General features: G+C 40.1%; 1 protein-coding gene across 1 annotated transcript in view; it reads left to right on the plus strand.

Moving 5' to 3' along the window:
• Window positions 1-16,883, plus strand: part of gcm2 (glial cells missing transcription factor 2) — a gene marked incomplete at both ends in the record, with an annotated part of 19,721 nt that extends 2,838 nt beyond the window's left edge. Inside the window, 7 exons of the mRNA XM_080753894.1 lie at window positions 3,805-3,868; window positions 5,883-6,071; window positions 6,830-6,942; window positions 7,676-7,789; window positions 9,581-9,852; window positions 13,820-14,090; window positions 16,548-16,883. Coding sequence (XP_080610020.1) covers window positions 3,805-3,868; window positions 5,883-6,071; window positions 6,830-6,942; window positions 7,676-7,789; window positions 9,581-9,852; window positions 13,820-14,090; window positions 16,548-16,883 — 1,359 coding nt within the window. The remainder of the gene's footprint in view (window positions 1-3,804; window positions 3,869-5,882; window positions 6,072-6,829; window positions 6,943-7,675; window positions 7,790-9,580; window positions 9,853-13,819; window positions 14,091-16,547) is intronic.
• Between the last annotated feature and the right edge of the window lie 1,155 nt (window positions 16,884-18,038).

The raw sequence follows: 18,038 nt of genomic DNA on the forward strand, positions 1-18,038 counted from the left end.
ACTACCTAACCACCTACCTATAACTAACTTGGAGTTTTGGTTGAGGAGAAAATCAAGTGAAAAGAAAGAACACATCAATCTGGTGTCCTGATCATCAGGAAAGTGTTCTGGTCTATCAAAACTGTCTGCTTACTTACTTTTTTACAGTTTAAGAAAAAGAAAATATGTATAGGCCAATATATTTTTCATGAAATATGTTTTTCTCCATAATATTGTTAAAAATAAAACATGTAGAGTATACTCTAAATACAAACAGTTCAATCTTCTCTGAATTCATTTCAAGTCTGAAAGTGTGGTTATGAGTCTGATCATGCATGAGCATGCAACACAGCGTGGCCGGGTTATAAAAAGATAATATAAATTAAAAACATAATAGGCTGCTATCAAAATACTTCTGTGATTGAATGAACTACAGACAACAGAACAGTAGCCTACAGTGAAATCACACCCATATATGGTAGTGAATGATGGACAGTAACCTACAGTGAAATCACAGCCAGCATCAACGGTGCCGTTCAGATGGCTCAAACCACCTGTTAATGATAGGTGGAAGCTGGGATTGAGCATACTTATTACTGTACACACGCAGAACCAGGGCTCATCCACATGCTGGCTTGTGATGGACATTTTCATAATATTAAATATCAATAATATTAACAAAAACACATAAAGAGATGGCCCTGAATTACCATGACAGCTCTGTGACTCTGGGAGAGTATAAATTAGGGTCCATTTGTACACTCTCAGATATAATATTATTAATAATAATAATAATAATATTTGAGAACCACTAGTACTAGTGTTCTCCTGATCAGTGTCATACATAGTGTTGTGTGGAGGCTAAATCAGTGTTGTACATTCAGTTTTGCACTGTTATTTTATTTTTATTTACTTTTGTCTTTTCTTTTCTTTTCTTTTTTTACTATATCTACTGCATAGTACTGTGTTCTAGCTGTCTGTCATTCAATGTTATATGAGATACGTCAATGGTTTCCTATGGAAATAAGCATAGTCTTTTCTAGGATCTCCTTTTAGTTGACCTTGTACCAGTGAACTGAAACACACTCTGCTGAAGGACTGGCTTTCCTATTAAGGAGATCAAGCCGGTCAAAGCCAGCGGCTTGCCGTGCGCATTGTGATGCTGATAGGTAGCCTAAACCAGAGGTTCTCAACCTGTGGGTCGGAACCCCCAGGGGGGTCCCCACATTATGTTGTGGGTCCCCAGATGATTAACTTAATACGCAACGTTGTTTTTTCACTCAACAGTAAACAAACCAACATAAAATTTAAGTGTATAGACTATAGAGGGTATCTGCATATTTCTAATGTGACAATGTAAGGCCTTTTAAGACCATGTTAAGACTGGCCATAATACTATAATATTAGAGGCAGAAATTGTGAAAATAGCAGATCTACATGCTCACAACGCCTCGCGCCGCGAGGCGTTGTGATCTGCTATTTTCACAATAGAACCGTGTTAAACAAAATGTAATGCCTCAACTCTTACAATTCCAAGTCCTCGTCAGGGTAGTGGGGGTCCCCTTTGGGGGTAGGGTGGGGGTCCCCAGTTAAAATATGATTATTTTGGCGGTCGCAGCCTGAAAACGTTGAGAACCACTAGCCTAAACCGCCCCTCTCTCTGTCTCTGTCTCTGTCTCTGTCTCTGTCTCTGTCTCTGTCTCTTTCTCTCTCTCTCTCGGCATGAGAAAACATAAGTTTACATTGCCACAGCAGAAGTGTACACAGTACAATCAGTCAATATAATACAATCAAAATAATAATATATGTGTGTGTGTGTGTGTGTGTGTGTGTGTGTGTGTGTGTGTGTGTGTGTGTGTGTGTGTGTGTGTGTCTGTGTGTGTGTGTGTGTGTGTGTGTGTGTGTGTGTGTGTCTTTTTGTGTGATAAATGCACGAGTTAAAGTGTCATATTAGACAGACAGACAGACAGACAGACAGACAGACAGACAGGCAGGCAGACAGACAGACAGACAGACAGACAGACAGACAGACAGACAGACAGATAGACAGATTAGGGTCATGACCTTCATGATGTCATCACGTGACCTTCATGTCGCACGCATGCACTCACACACACACACACACACATGCACGCACGCACGCACGCACGCACGCACGCTCTGAAATGTTCATTTATGTCCACATAAGCAGAAGTACCGGTACAACAATGCCTTAAGGGTACAAAGGACATAAACAATGCCAGTGCAGTCAGATAATTAGGAAAACAGCCAGTTACAAAGTGCATGTAGGGCAGAACATTGTTACATACAATACTGTACAAACACAGCAGACAACAGTCATGGGTAAAGGATATAAATTGAGTGTTTTCCTATAACAGCTGATACAGAGCAGTACCTTGCTAACTGTTGACCCTCCTTTTGGAGAGGACGGCCATTTGAAGGCCCCTCACAACCAACTTGTGTCCCAGGCTACCAAAGATACAAACTAAAAGTTTACATCTGTAGCCTAGCTGTGAGATGGTCTGCTCTAGCTGTTGATATTTTAACTCTTTGGTTAAGAAGCTGTAATCAAAGGTACAGCCGACCTGGAGAATAAACACCTCCCTGTGGGTTTCATTAACAACAATGACATCAGGGCTGTTAGCTGAAATGTTAGAGAACACAGAATCATCGTTACACAGGATAAACATGCTCAGCTTCACAGTAGAATGATTATATAGCATGAGCTGAAGAGATATCTTTTGATATCAAATCTACCATTCTGTCATGCCTATACATTATGTAGCCTACATGGCACCAGTTTAAGATGTGGGACATGGTTTCAGCTGTTTGTTCATTGCCATGATGAATACAGTGAGGAACATGTTTGCTTGGAAACCAGATGGAGAGATTAAAGGACAACATGGGTTCATATTTTAGATTGTAATTAGAGAAAAGAAAATATGAAATATGATATGTTTTAGCAATTTTGATTTCAGTGGTTAAATAATAGTGGCTAAATATGTCTTTTTAGACACAATAAGTTGGTGATTTCTTTATTACCATTTACAGTAACCCCATAAGGGAGACTGTTTTCTGCAGGTCGTTCAGTCCGAGTGTATCAAAGGGTGCGTTTGGAAATGCGCACTGGGTGTGTGCTCAGTGTAGTGAGTGCCTAAACCCTAACCCTAATCCTATTCCTAACCTCAGTAAAACTATGCCTAAATCTAACCCTAACCCTAACCTTAACCTCAGTAAAACTATGCCTAAACCTAACCCTAACCCTAACCCCTAACCACACCCGGTGCGCATTTCCGAATGCACCCTTTGATACACTCGGACTGAATCACCTGCAGAAAACACTCTCCCAACCCCAAGTCACATCTGACCATGAAAGATTGCGGTGCATCTTGTGAATGGGCTTATTGTGTCTAAAAATATATATATTTAGCCACTTGTACGCATGTCCCCACCCACATCACTAAAACGATTCAAAGCAATAAATGAAAACAGTTTAACACTCATCTTTTCTTTTTCTGTAATTGAAATCTAAAATATGAACCCTAAACAACTAAGTTTAGATGGTAAAAGCTGCAACATGCTTTCAGAGTAAAGACAACAATTGCCATGATTCCTCTTGAGGCATATATATATATATATATATATATATATATATATATATATATATATATATATATATATATATTTATATATATATATATCTCCATTCAAAACTGGCAACACCGAGACCACCCTCATGTTTACTGTGAAATATAATGTCACGTGTTACATTAAATGAATTGTCATTTATTTTGTGCTTCACTTATTGTTTTTTTTTTTTCCCAGGAAACAAAACAGTTTGATCCGTTTCAGGAATGGACGGACGGATACGTTCGGTTCATCTATAACGGTATATATATTTATATTTATATTCATAAACAAACACTTTAGGCCAGGGGTCTTCAACATTTTCAGTCCAGGGACCCCTTAGCTGAGAGAGAGATGAAGCAGGGACCCCTTAGTTGAAAGAGAGATGAAGCAGGGACCCCTTAGTTGAAAGAGAGATGAAGCAGGGACCCCTTAGCTGAGAGAGGGATAAAGCAGGGACCCCTTAGTTGAGAGAGGAATAAAGCAGGGACCCCTTAGTTGAAAGAGAGATGAAGCAGGGACCCCTTAACTGAGAGAGGGATAAAGCAGGGACCCCTTAGTTGAAAGAGAGATGAAGCAGGGACCCCTTAGTTGAAAGAGAGATGAAGCAGGGACCCCTTAGCTGAGAGAGGGATAAAGCAGGGACCCCTTAGTTGAGAGAGGAATAAAGTAGGGACCCCTTAGTTGAAAGAGAGATGAAGCAGGGACCCCTTAGTTGAGAGAGGAATAAAGCAGGGACCCCTTAGTTGAAAGAGAGATGAAGCAGGGACCCCTTAGTTGAGAGAGGAATAAAGCAGGGACCCCTTAGTTGAAAGAGAGATGAAGCAGGGACCCCTTAGCTGAGAGAGGGATAAAGCAGCTACGTATTGTATGAAATTGTGTTGCAGATTAAAAATGTTCATGGATTTCTTAGACCGCTTATTAAACATTGAACCACTTGAACCTTCAATACTTGGTCTGCTCTTCTTTTCCCTCTAACCAAACCTCTTGGCCAAGAATCGCAGATCTACAAGCTCACAACGCCTCACGCTGCAAGGCATTGTGAGCTTGTAGATCGGCTATTTTTTGGCAAAGAGCTTCAAGTGCAGACCATGTACAGAGTGAAAGGTCAAGTTTATTAAGTATTGACGGTTCAAGTGGTTAAATATCTGAACACACAAATTGACATGAATCCAACATACACTGATGATTGTGCTGTCAAACAATGAAACTATACGATTGAACTATATGAACTATATGATCCTCACCAAAACCCCATCTAGAGACCACATCACCCCAGTTCACCACAACCTTCATTGGCTCCCAGTAAATTACAGAATTGATTTCAAAATACTGATCACCACCAACAAGGTCCTCAACAACCAGACTCCCAGCTAATATCTCTCAGACCTCGTCAAATGCTATTTTTTGTATAGCGATTTTGAGTACCAAGAAAAGCGCTATATAAGTGTGATTATTATTATTATGATAAGGTTGCGACCGCGGTTTTCCCGGTGAACCTAAGTGCAACGGTGGGGGCCGATGGGCAAGGAGGGTCATGAGCTTATGAGAAACAACTCAAATAAGACCTTAAAACCTGGCGAAAACAGTTGCGTGCATTACCGCAAGATTAGATGAGGATAAAGGAAATCATTAAATGGAAAATGAAAATGTTGAAGACCCCTGATTTATTGTATTAATGTTAATTGTTGCGACCAAAGGTCGCAGTTTACTATGAGAAACGTCACAGCTTGTCCGTGTCCGTCCATGTAGACGTTTACACATTTTTACGGTCTATGGGTTTGCTGCTCTGACATGCTCTGATATCGCTGTGATGTCAGGGGAACCACTCTACCAGAATGGGTTTGCCGCTCTGACTTCACGCTCTGGCTTCACTGTGATGTCACACTAACAGAATCCTTTTTATGCCCATATGGAGTTCCCTGATGTCATCAATATTAAAAGAGATCCCTTAGAGAGATCCCTGTGATGCCAGGGGGAACAAATCCCTGTTATGCCCATATATGGAGATCCCTGATGTCCACACCCCTGGTGTCCACATCACTGTGTCGCCCTGAGGCGTCTTACTAGTAATATTATTATGTTATTATAATGTTTTATTTATATAAAGGTGAAGATAACACTGACATATTAATGTTTTATTAGAATATGTTTTATAATGTATAAGAATGCACAGCGCCATCTATCAGGCTGGGCCATGCATTACACCTGACATATTAATGTATTATTGTATTAATGTTTTAATGTTATGTTTTATTGTATTGTTGTATTAATAGGAGAGGATAAGAATGCACAGCGCCATCTATCAGGTTGGGCGATGCGTAACACCAACAACCACAACTGTCAGATCCTGAAGAAGTCGTGTCTGGGCGTCGTCGTTTGTTCCAGAAACTGTTCTTTACCGGACGGAACCAAACTCACCCTGAGACCAGCGATATGTGACAAGGCTAGGCAGAAACAACAGAGTAAATATGCTAATATATATATATATATTAACTTAAATATACTAATATAATAGTAAACTCACCCTGAGACCAGCAATATGTGACAAGGCTAGGCAGAAACAAAAAAGTATATATATATATATATATATATATATATATATATATATATATATATATATTATGTATGTGTATATGAGTATATATGTGTGTGTGTGTGTGTGTGTGTGTGTGTGTGTGTGTGTGTGTGTGTGTGTGTGTGTGTGTGTGTGTGTGTGTGTGTGTGTGTGTGTGTGTAATTTCTGACCATAATAATCAAAGGCAACAGTTAGCTTAAACAGTTAGCTTAAATAGTATATATATATATATATATATATATATATATATATATATATATATATATATATATATATTATATATATAGAGAGAGAGAGAGAGAGAGAGAGAGAGAGAGAGAGAGAGAGAGAGATAGATGTATATATTAATGTATTTACAGAGAAGCTGTGTCTCAGTTGTAACCCTTCATTAGAGCTGCTAGCATGCATAGGACACAGTGGATAGGAATATATATTTATTGTAGATTATAGATTAATTATATTAAGGTATTTATATATCGATGTATTAATGTATTTACAGAGAAGCTGTGGCCAGTTGTAACTCTTCGTTAGAGCTGCTAGCATGCAGAGGACACAGTGGATAGAAATATACATTTATTATAGATTACATTAATGTATTTATATATCTATATTAATTATATTATGTATATATTAATATATTTACAGAGAAGCTGTGTCCCAGTTGTAACTCTTCATTAGAGCTGTTAGCATGCAGAGGACACAGTGGATATCCTGTCACCAACTTCTGGAGAATCGATGGGAAAGCCATTTTCTTTCAGGTAACAACTTATTAACTACTTATCAACGTATTAACACATAGACTATTGTTATTATTTAATATATTAATATTATTATTAACGTATCAACGTATTAACACATAGACTATTGTTAGGCATATTAATATTATTATTAACTTATTAACTTATTAACACATAGACTATTGCTATTAATATATTAATAGTATGATTAACGTATCAACGTATTAACACATAGACTATTGTTGGACATATTATTATTAACTTATTAACTTATTAACACATAGACTATTGCTATTAATATATTAATATTATTATTAACTTATCAACTTATTAACACATAGACATCTTATTAACACATAGACTATGGTAACTTCTGGAGAATCGATGGAAAAGCCATTTTCTTTCAGGTACAACTTATTAACCCTAACTAACCCTTATTAATGTATTAAGATTACTAATAATAGTTAACTAATCTTTAACTCATTGACTATGGTTGTTCCCTTGTTAACTAATTATTCACTCATTGACTGGTATTTCCCAGCCAGCTATTCTTAGTTTGTATTAACTTTTAAAGTAGTCACCCTAACCATCACCCAGACCACTGAGTACCAGTAATGTAATATTAATGTAATCTGAGTACCTCAGTAACGTAATAGTAATGTAATCCATTAATTTAGAGTAAAGGAGTACACGACCACCCCAGACCAGTCTGAGTACCTCAGTAATGTAACATTAATGTAATCTATTACTTCAGGCTAAAGGAGTACACGACCACCCCAGACCAGAGTCTAAAGCAGAGACTGAAGCCAGAAGATCAGCTGTGAAGAGAAGAATCTCTGCTCCCACTTTCACTCCTAAAAGACACTCTGAGGTATTATTTATTACTATTGTTATTATTTGTATTAGTAGAAGTAGCAGCAGTATTATTGTACTGTAATTCATAGGAAGTGGGAGTCAACCTTTCATTTCCCCAACTAAACCCAGTTTGATCCGGTTTAAGTCCCGGCCCTTCCACATCCCATAATTCACGCGTAGGTACGTGACACATGGTTTCCACATCCCATAATTAGCCAGTAGCTATTCCCCTCCCCTAAAAGCTTTTGTCCAATGCTAGCTTAGCAACCGGCAGCTTGCCAAGGCTGTTGCCAAGGCAAACCTTGGCAAGCAGGAAGTTATTCGAAAATAGCATTGTACAAAAGCTTTTTGGGAGGGGCATAGCTACTGGCTAATTCACGAGTAGGTACGTGACACATGGTTTCCACATCCGATAATTCACGCGTAGATACGTGACACGTGGTTTCTGCATACACTCTGGAGCATAAATGGGCAACTGGCGGCCCGGGGGCCACATGTGGCCCCCACCTTCGCTTAATGCGGCCCGCAGGTTAATACCAGAATACTGATATATTATTTATTTCAGCTGTTACTATTACAACCACGACCTGCTTTAATTATGTCAGTCTATATTAGTAGCTTAATGACTATTAAAATGTTTTTTATTTGTTTTATTACCAATGTATTTGTATTTAGGTTAATAAAGTTAACATGAGTATATAACTAAATGCCTTTCAAATGAAATCAAAATGTTACATTTCAGGATTCCAATTCAAAAATAAGAAAAAAATAATTCAGGATTCCAATTCAAAAGAAGCAAAAATAGCTGATCTACGCTGCGATGCGTTTTGAGCTTGCAGATCGGCTATTTTTGCTTCTTTTGTATGAGATACTAGAATGACTAGAAAGTAGGATGTAGCAATAATGTGGCCCTCTGGAGTGAAGCTGGAAATATAGCGGCCCATGTATGGCCTACTTGTGCGCCAGCAGAGCGCCATGAGGTGCACTCAGCACTGGTGTCACCATTAGTGATTCCAGTGACATCACCACTGGCATCACCCGAAAATGTATGCTTGTCCCTCATTGGCTGCTAATGATGACATTCCCAGAAATGCTACATACCTACCTACTGTACCTACATACTGTACCTACATACTGTACCTACATACCGTACCTACGGTACATACGCAGCCGATCGCAGTGCTTGCACGCTCTGCAGGTGCAAGTAACTAGACTGCACTCTGGCGAGGTGCCAACTTGCATCATGTGCACAAGTAGGCCATATATGGCCTACTTGTGCGCCAGCAGAGCACGCAAGTGCTGCGTTCGGTGTATCTGTCGCGTATCTATTTGCCCTTAGCCAATCAGTGACCAGCATTCTTGGTGACATCACCATCAACCTGATATAAATAACACTGGGCGAACGCATACGCCACAGAAACACACAACGCAGCGCCACTTGCACACTCTGCTGGAGCAGTGCCACCGAGGCTTGTGGAAAAACGAATGAGTTACTTTTGGAAAATAGTAACTGTAATATGTAATACTCAAAACGTGAAAGTAATTAGCTTTATCACTCACTACTGAAAAAAAAGGCAATATTGTGAACAAAATTGTGAACGTGTATTAATGTGTTAAAGTTACTATCCAATGCTAGTATATAAGTCTATTAAAAGTATTCTAAGACCAAGACATTTCAGATGACTTAAGTATAAAATATTGTAAAAACATAAACTGTAATTTCATTCAAAACTAAAACTAAACCTGTCAATACTAACACCAGCTTGTCTGACTGTGATTGGTTGTTTTTCAGGGTCGTTATGAGCTAGGCTCCGCCCTCCTGTCATGTGACCCTCCAGACAGGTTCTCATTGGTGGAGTCCCAGTTCCCCCTGCAGGGACAACATTACCCAGCATTCCAGAGTCCTGATCCCTACTACACCTCCCATCATACACTGGGGGAGCAGAAGGCTCCGTACTACTCCTCCCATCTGGGGGAGCAGAAGGCCAACCCCAGGCTGTACGCTGTAGCCCGGCCCGGTTGTCATGGATACGACTTCCCTTACCTGGGATCTGGGTCGTATGATACCGACCCAAGGTAATCTATTACATTACTTTATTATATTACTATTACTACTACTATTAATATAACCTGGGATCTGGGTCCTATGGTACCTACCCAAGGTAATCTATTGATTGAAGTATTTATTGTCAGGTAGGAAAAAGTACAGTTTCATGACAGTACTGGTACAAGGTCAACTAAAAGGAGATCCTAGTAAGCTTTTCTGCTTATTTACACAGGAACCACTTTATGCATCTCATATAACATTGAAAGACAGACAGATAGAACTTTACATAGGATAACATCAATTACAAAAGCGGCCGTCTGAAGGTGACTTTTCAGACCAATCTTGTAGGAGGCTAGAGATTTGCACTCCTTTAAGGCCTGCGGCAGGGTGTTCCACATGTTGGTGGTATAGCAGGAGAATGAATTAGAGCCTTTTATAGTGTTAAATCGGGGTTGAACATGGTGTGTGGCGCTGCCTCTGGTGTGGACATCGTGGACATCCTTGACCTTTTAGAAAGTAGTTTGTCAGGTACAATGTAGGAAGGGGAGCCTCAAGTATAAACAAAGGAAAACATATGAATAACCTGGTATGGTGACATCAGAAATAAAAAATGTGGCCAGTTCTGGGTTAAACTGATAAAGTTATATTAAGTGATTTCTAAACCTAACCCTTACTCTAGCTGTAATAGTGGGATGGATAATTAAAGGAGTTGTCAGTAATGCCCTGGTCATTCTCCACCATGAAAACCCTCTTTCCTCTAGAGGATGCTGCATTAGAACTACAAGCTCATTCCCTAGCTTCCATTAGAACTACAAACTCACTCCCTAGCTTCCATTAGAACTACAGACTCACTCCCTAGCTTCCATTAGAACTACAGACTTACTCCCTAGCTTCCATTAGAACTACAGACTCACTAGCTTCCATTACTACCATTAGAACTACAGACTCACTCCCTAGCTTCCATTAGAATTACAAACTCACTCCCTAGCTTCCATTAGAACTACAAACTCAATCCCTAGCTTCCATTAGAACTACAGACTCACTAGCTTCCATTACTACCATTAGAACTACAGACTCACTCCCTAGCTTCCATTAGAATTACAAACTCACTCCCTAGCTTCCATTAGAAACTCACTCCGTAGCTTCCATTAGAACTACACACTCACTCCCTAGCTTCCATTAGAACTACAAACTCACTCCCTAGCTTCCATTAGAACTACAAACTCACTCCCTAGCTTTCATTAGAACTACAGACTTATTCCCTAGCTTCCATTCGAACTACAGACTCACTCCCTAGCTTCCATTTGAACTACAGACTCACTCCCTAGCTTCCATTAGAACAACAGACTCACTCCCTAGCTTCCATTAGAACTACAGACTCACTCCCTAGTTGCTTCCATTAGAACTGCAGACTCACTCCCTAGCTTCCATTAGAACTACAGACTCACTCCCTAGCTTCCATTAGAACTACATACTCACTCCCTAGTTGCTTCCATTAGAACTGCAGACTCACTCCCTAGCTTACATTAGAACTGCAGACTCACTCCCTAGCTTCCATTAGAACTACATAATCACTCCCTAGCTTCCATTAGAACTACATACTCACTCCCTAGCTTCCATTAGAACTACAGACTCACTAGCTTCCATTACTACCATTAGAACTACAGACTCACTCCCTAGCTTCCATTAGAACTACAGGCTCACTCCCTAGCTTCCATTAGAACTACAGACTCACTCCCTAGCTTCCATTAGAACTACAGACTCACTCCCTAGTTGCTTCCATTAGAACTGCAGACTCACTCCCTAGCTTCCATTAGAACTACAGACTCACTCCCTAGCTTCCATTAGAACTACAGACTCACTCCCTAGTTGCTTCCATTAGAACTACAGACTCACTTCCTAGCTTCCATTAGAACTACAGACTCACTAGCTTCCATTACTACCATTAGAACTACAGACTCACTCCCTAGCTTCCATTAGAACTACAGGCTCACCCCCTACCTTCTATTAGAACTACAGACTCACTCCCTAACTTCCATTCGAACTACAGACTCACTCCCTAGCTTCCATTAGAACTACAGACTCACTCCCTAGCTTCCATTAGAACTACAGACTCACTCCCTAGCTTCCATTAGAACTACAGACTCACTCCCTAGTTGCTTCCATTAGAACTGCAGACTCACTCCCTAGCTTCCATTAGAACTACAGACTCACTCCCTAGCTTCCATTAGAACTACAGACTCACTCCCTAGCTTCCATTAGAACTACATACTCACTCCCTAGTTGCTTCCATTAGAACTGCAGACTCACTCCCTAGCTTACATTAGAACTGCAGACTCACTCCCTAGCTTCCATTAGAACTACATAATCACTCCCTAGCTTCCATTAGAACTACATACTCACTCCCTAGCTTCCATTAGAACTACAGACTCACTAGCTTCCATTACTACCATTAGAACTACAGACTCACTCCCTAGCTTCCATTAGAACTACAGGCTCACTCCCTAGCTTCCATTAGAACTACAGACTCACTCCCTAGCTTCCATTAGAACTACAGACTCACTCCCTAGTTGCTTCCATTAGAACTGCAGACTCACTCCCTAGCTTCCATTAGAACTACAGACTCACTCCCTAGCTTCCATTAGAACTACAGACTCACTCCCTAGTTGCTTCCATTAGAACTACAGACTCACTTCCTAGCTTCCATTAGAACTACAGACTCACTAGCTTCCATTACTACCATTAGAACTACAGACTCACTCCCTAGCTTCCATTAGAACTACAGGCTCACCCCCTACCTTCTATTAGAACTACAGACTCACTCCCTAACTTCCATTCGAACTACAGACTCACTCCCTAGCTTCCATTAGAACTACAGACTCACTCCCTAGCTTCCATTAGAACTACAGACTCATTACCTAGCTTCCATTAGAACTACAGAACTACAGACTCACTCCCTAGCTTCCATTAGAACTACAGACTCACTCCCTAGCTTCCATTAGAACTACAGAACTACAACCCATAGCACTACTGTTGTAACACTCACTGACCATACATGAAGCTAGTTAGCATTTTAGGGCTTAGAAAGGTTTTTTTACTGATTAGGTGCGTGGTCTACCTATGTTATTGTTTTTTTCTAGATTGATATTCCTATGCATTTGTTATATTGTTGTTGATGTACTGACATATTATCTTGCTTATTATAGTGATGTATTATCTGCTTATTGTAAGTCGCTTTGGATTAAAAGCGTCTGCTAAATGCCTAAACTGTAAACTGTCTTGCGACACAGCAGCCATGTATGTGAAACATATATACAAACATTTGACACAAGGGAACAAAAACAAGACAGGTTTACACACATAAGGATAATATAGACAAGAGCAATGTCCACTGCTAAGCCTACTTCTGGCCAAACTCCTGATTAAGCCTTAATGAAGACTGATGGACAAAGGACCTTTTTAGTCTGACCTTATTGTATTCTGGATCACCATATCTCCTTCCTGAAGGCAGCAACCTCTTATTCTCTATGCAACACATGGCTACTGTTAGAGGTAATATTTCTTGCCAACCATAGAATGCTGTTATCATACGTAGTCGTATATAGCCTCTGAAGTGGTTGTCCAACTATCTTTGAACAAATGTTCAGTTGTTGCAGCAGTTGTGACTTGTATCTGTGTGACTTGTACTGTATGGATGCAGACAAGCATCCATACAGTAGTGGTTCTCAACCTGTGGGTCGGGACACCCAGGAGGGTCCCCAAATTATTTTTGGGGGGTCCCCAGATGATTAACTTAATGTGCAACATTGTTTTCTCACGCAACAGTAAACAAAACAACATACAGTTTAAGTGTATAGAGGGTATCTGCACTTCTACGATTTAAGGACATTTTAATACCTCTAAAATGACAAATTAAACATTGGCCAAATTGTCAAATATTAGAGGCGGAAACTTTGAAAATAGCAGATCTACATGCAGTTCTTATCTTCCTTCCAGGACCTTTGGGACGTCGTGCTCATCCTCCTCGGCCCCTCTCTGCTCCTCCTCCTCGACCTTCGACTCCCAAGGGGTCAAGCCCCCCCCGCACCCCCCCCACCCCGGGTGGAAGCAGCTGTTGAAGTCCAGCGCCCCCTACGGGGAGCTCCCCGCCGCTACAAACCACCACTACTACACCCCCGAGTACTCCTGTCGCTACCCTGCCCACCCTGGAGCCAACCCACCGGGGTCCCCGGCCGCGCTGCAGACTATTATTACTACTACTACCAAGGTAAACATTACTCTAGTCCAGGGGTCTTCAACAGGGGGTCGCGCTGCGAGGCGTTGTGAGCTTGTAGATCGGCTATTTTTGGCAAAGAGCTTTGGTGTAGAGGAGGAAAAGGGCAGACTAAGTACAGAGTGAAAGGTCAATTGATGGTTCAAGTGGTTAAATATCTGAAAACACACATTGACATGAATCCAAAATACACTGATGATTGTGCTGTCCAACAATGAAACTATGTGGAATCTATGAACAGGTTGTCCCTGCTTCATCTCTCTCTCAACTAACTATTACCCTAACCCGGGGGTCAGCAACCCGCGGCTCTAGAGCCGCATGCGGTTCTTTAGCGCCACCCTAGTGGCTCCCTGGAGCTTTTTCAAAAATGTATTAAGGGAAAAAGATAGGGGGAAAAATATATATTTTTTTGTTTTAATATGGTTTCTGTAGGAGGACAAACATGACACAAACATTCTTAACACTTTCCAATGCTGTAAAAATGTGTAGAATAAATATTAAATGTAATTCTCATTATGTATTTGTAGCCTACTTATAGTTAGGTCAAATTAGCCAAAAGTTAAACCAATATGGGAACTAAATCAAAATCAATATCTTTCTTCACAAATGTGTTCATAAAGGTGTCTACTATCACCTCTGAACTTTCTCAATCACAACTCCCTTGGGAACCTTTGTGGGAGCCAATCAAAGTTAGGGGTATCCCGTGGGCCTGGGATTAAAGGGGGAAAAAATGAAAAATGGCCAATAGAGCGTATGAGGTGTGTAATTAGGGTATTTTGGGGCTGCTGAATCCATTCCAACCATTAGTTATCAGTAAAAATGACTCCTTGGCCATAAAATAGGCCACAACAAACTACCTTTTTGTGTCCATGAGACATAATATTGGCAATAAAAAAATGGTTGGAGTAGGGTTTGAATTCATGAAAACTATTCAAGATCAGGTGGGTAAGCGCACATCATGACATACAGGATAACATGATACAATCTGACAAGGAACACTCAAAAGGGTTTAAGCACAGGGACTAACAGGACACAGGTGAACTCGAATGACATGATTGGCTAAGCCTTAGCCAATTAGGCCTATTTTATGGCCAAGGAGTCATTTAAACTGAAAACTAATGATTGGAATGGATTCAGCAGCCCAAAAATACCCTAATTACACACCCCATATGCTCATATTGGCATTTATTTTATTTTATCCCCTTTAATCCCAGGCCCAGGTATCCCGATACCCCCAACTTTGATTGGTTCCCACAAAGTTCCCCAAGGGAGTTGTGATTGAGAAAGTTCAGAGGTGATAGTAGACACCTTTATGAACACATTTGTGAAGAAAGATATTGATTTTGATTTAGTTCCCAGATTGGTTTAACTTTCGGCTAATTTTACCTAACTATTAGTCATTTTGACAGTAGGCTATATAGCTAATATAGACTTTTAATATATTGTCACTGACAAAGGGCTGAAACCTTGTATCTCCAAGTTTCAAATTTGTATGTTTTTTTTCTTTTCGCAAAGTAAAGCCCTGCTTCATCATACAAGACTGACGCACAAAAGTAGTGAAAACAGCAGATCTACAAGCACACAACGCCTCGCGGTGCGAGGCGTTGTGTGCTTGTAGATCAGCTGTTTTCACTAGTTTAGTTCATTTTTTAAATGATAAATACAAAACGAAGTTTTAGACATACAAGGTTTCCATCCGACAACGACGATATATAAGGCTTTTATAATTTTTTGCGGCTCCAGACAGATTTGTTTTGGGTTATTTTGGTCCAATATGGCTCTTTCAACATTTTGGGTTGCCGACCCCTGCCCTAACCCTAACTCTATTTCTAACCCTAACCCACCCCTCTGCCAACCCCCCGGGGGCCCTGGCTGCTCTACAGACTATTATCACTACTACTACCAAGGTAAACATTACCCTAACCTTAACCTTAACCCCTCCAGCCAGTTTACTGCAGCAATGCAAGGCAAGCCAAGGCTGATCAGAAAACACCGACAAACAAACTGAAAATAGCGAATACCGGTAGAGTCGCCGGAAAGAAACTGAAGTCTGAACTCTGAAGGTAAACTTTCTGAAAAGCAGCAGTTGCTAACCTAACGTTGCTATTGATGTTTACAAACTAGGGTAAATTATAATAGAATATTGGAATATTAATTCATGTTGAAACTGACAAGGCATACTGTGATTGTTTGTCCTACTGTACATGTTTGTTTCTAGCATTAACATACTGTGAGATTAAGACCATCACCATAATTTACCCTACGTTAGGTTAGCAACTGCTGCTTTTCAGATAGTTTACCTTCAGAGTTCAGACTGAAAAAGCGCACCGTTGCCCCACCTGGTGCGCATTTCCAAAACAAAGCTTGAAAAAAGAAAGAAAATTGCCTAAAGTGATCTCCTCTCCTCTCCTCTCCTCTCCTCTCCTCTCCTCTCCTCTCCTCTCCTCTCAGGTGTCCTACCAACACTGTCCCAAACCCCCGTCCTACCAGGCCTGTCCCGCCGCCCCCTCCTCCTCCTCCTCCTCCTCCTCCAAACCCCCCTGCTCCTCTCCTCTCCTGGACCAATCATCTTCCTCCTCCCCGTACGCATCAGAGATGAAGATGATGACCTCACCGGACATCAAGATGACCTCACAGGACATCAAGATGACCTCACAGGAAGACTCGTCAGTCATCAAGTCTTCGCTGTCCTTCCAACCTGAAAACATCTCGACCAAAGCTGAGAGAGTCTCTGAGGCTTATGACTATCGATATACTTATCCTAACTATAGATATGATGAATATTAATACTTATCCTAACTATTATTAATAATATTATGACTATCGATACACTTAACCTAATTATAGATATATGATGAATATGAATAATTATCCTAACTATTAAACCATAACCCCTGTAGAGGACTTATCCTAACTATAGATACGATGAGTATTAATACTTATCCTAACTATTAATACGATGAGTATTAACTCATTGAGTGCCAGCCTATCACCACTAGAGGGCGCCCAGTGACCAGAGAATAATAGAGATATGCTGGTAATGCATGCCCAAGCCCTGGAGCCCAAGCCCAAGCCCTACTCGCCTGAACACTTTCCTTTGTGCATGTACAGGAAGAGGATGAAGTTAGCTTGAAGTTAGCTATTGGCTACCAAGCATTTTAGAAGCCTTATTTTCGTCAACTTAGCCATGATTAAACCTTGCACACCTCATGCATGGGAAAAAAACAGAGAAGAATGAGCTCTAAAAAATCCAATGCAATCCTGGATTGCATTGGAGTGGATTTGTGCAGTTTGTTCACAGCTTTCAAACAAAAAAATCCGATTGGAAATCCGTTCAGGCATTCTTGAGATAATCGCCATTATGTTTTACATGTAATGTAAACAAAAATGGCTGCCCTGTATGTTAGATGGGGTTGTATGGGGGTGGAACATGCAAAATCGCGATTGAAATCATGTTCACCAGATTTGATGGGGTCCAAAAAAAAAAAAAAAAAAAAAAAAAAAAAAAATTTCAAAAAAAAAAAAAAAAAATTTTTTTTTTTTTTTTTTTTTTTTTTTTTAAAAGCCGAACTTGTTCGGGATCGGCACTCTACGATATGCTAATAAAGCCGAACTAGTTCGGGATTGGCACTCAATGAGTTAATATATTATGACTATTGATATACTTATCCTAACTATTATTAATATATTATGACTATCGATATACTTATCCTAACTATAAATACGATGAGTATTAATAGCCATAAACTATAACCCCTGTAGAGGACTTATCCTAACTATAGATACGTTGAGTATTAATATAGTATGACTATCGATATACTTATCCTAACTATAGATACAATGAGATGAGTTTGATTTGGGGAATCAGAACCACTTTGATGTTCAGAGGGATGAAGTAAGAGCTTCCCTGGCTGGGAAAGGGAAATGAGGAATATAATATTT

This window comes from Nannobrachium achirus (genome assembly GCF_963921795.1).
Source record: "Nannobrachium achirus genome assembly, chromosome: 23".
Taxonomy (NCBI): domain Eukaryota; kingdom Metazoa; phylum Chordata; class Actinopteri; order Myctophiformes; family Myctophidae; genus Nannobrachium; species Nannobrachium achirus.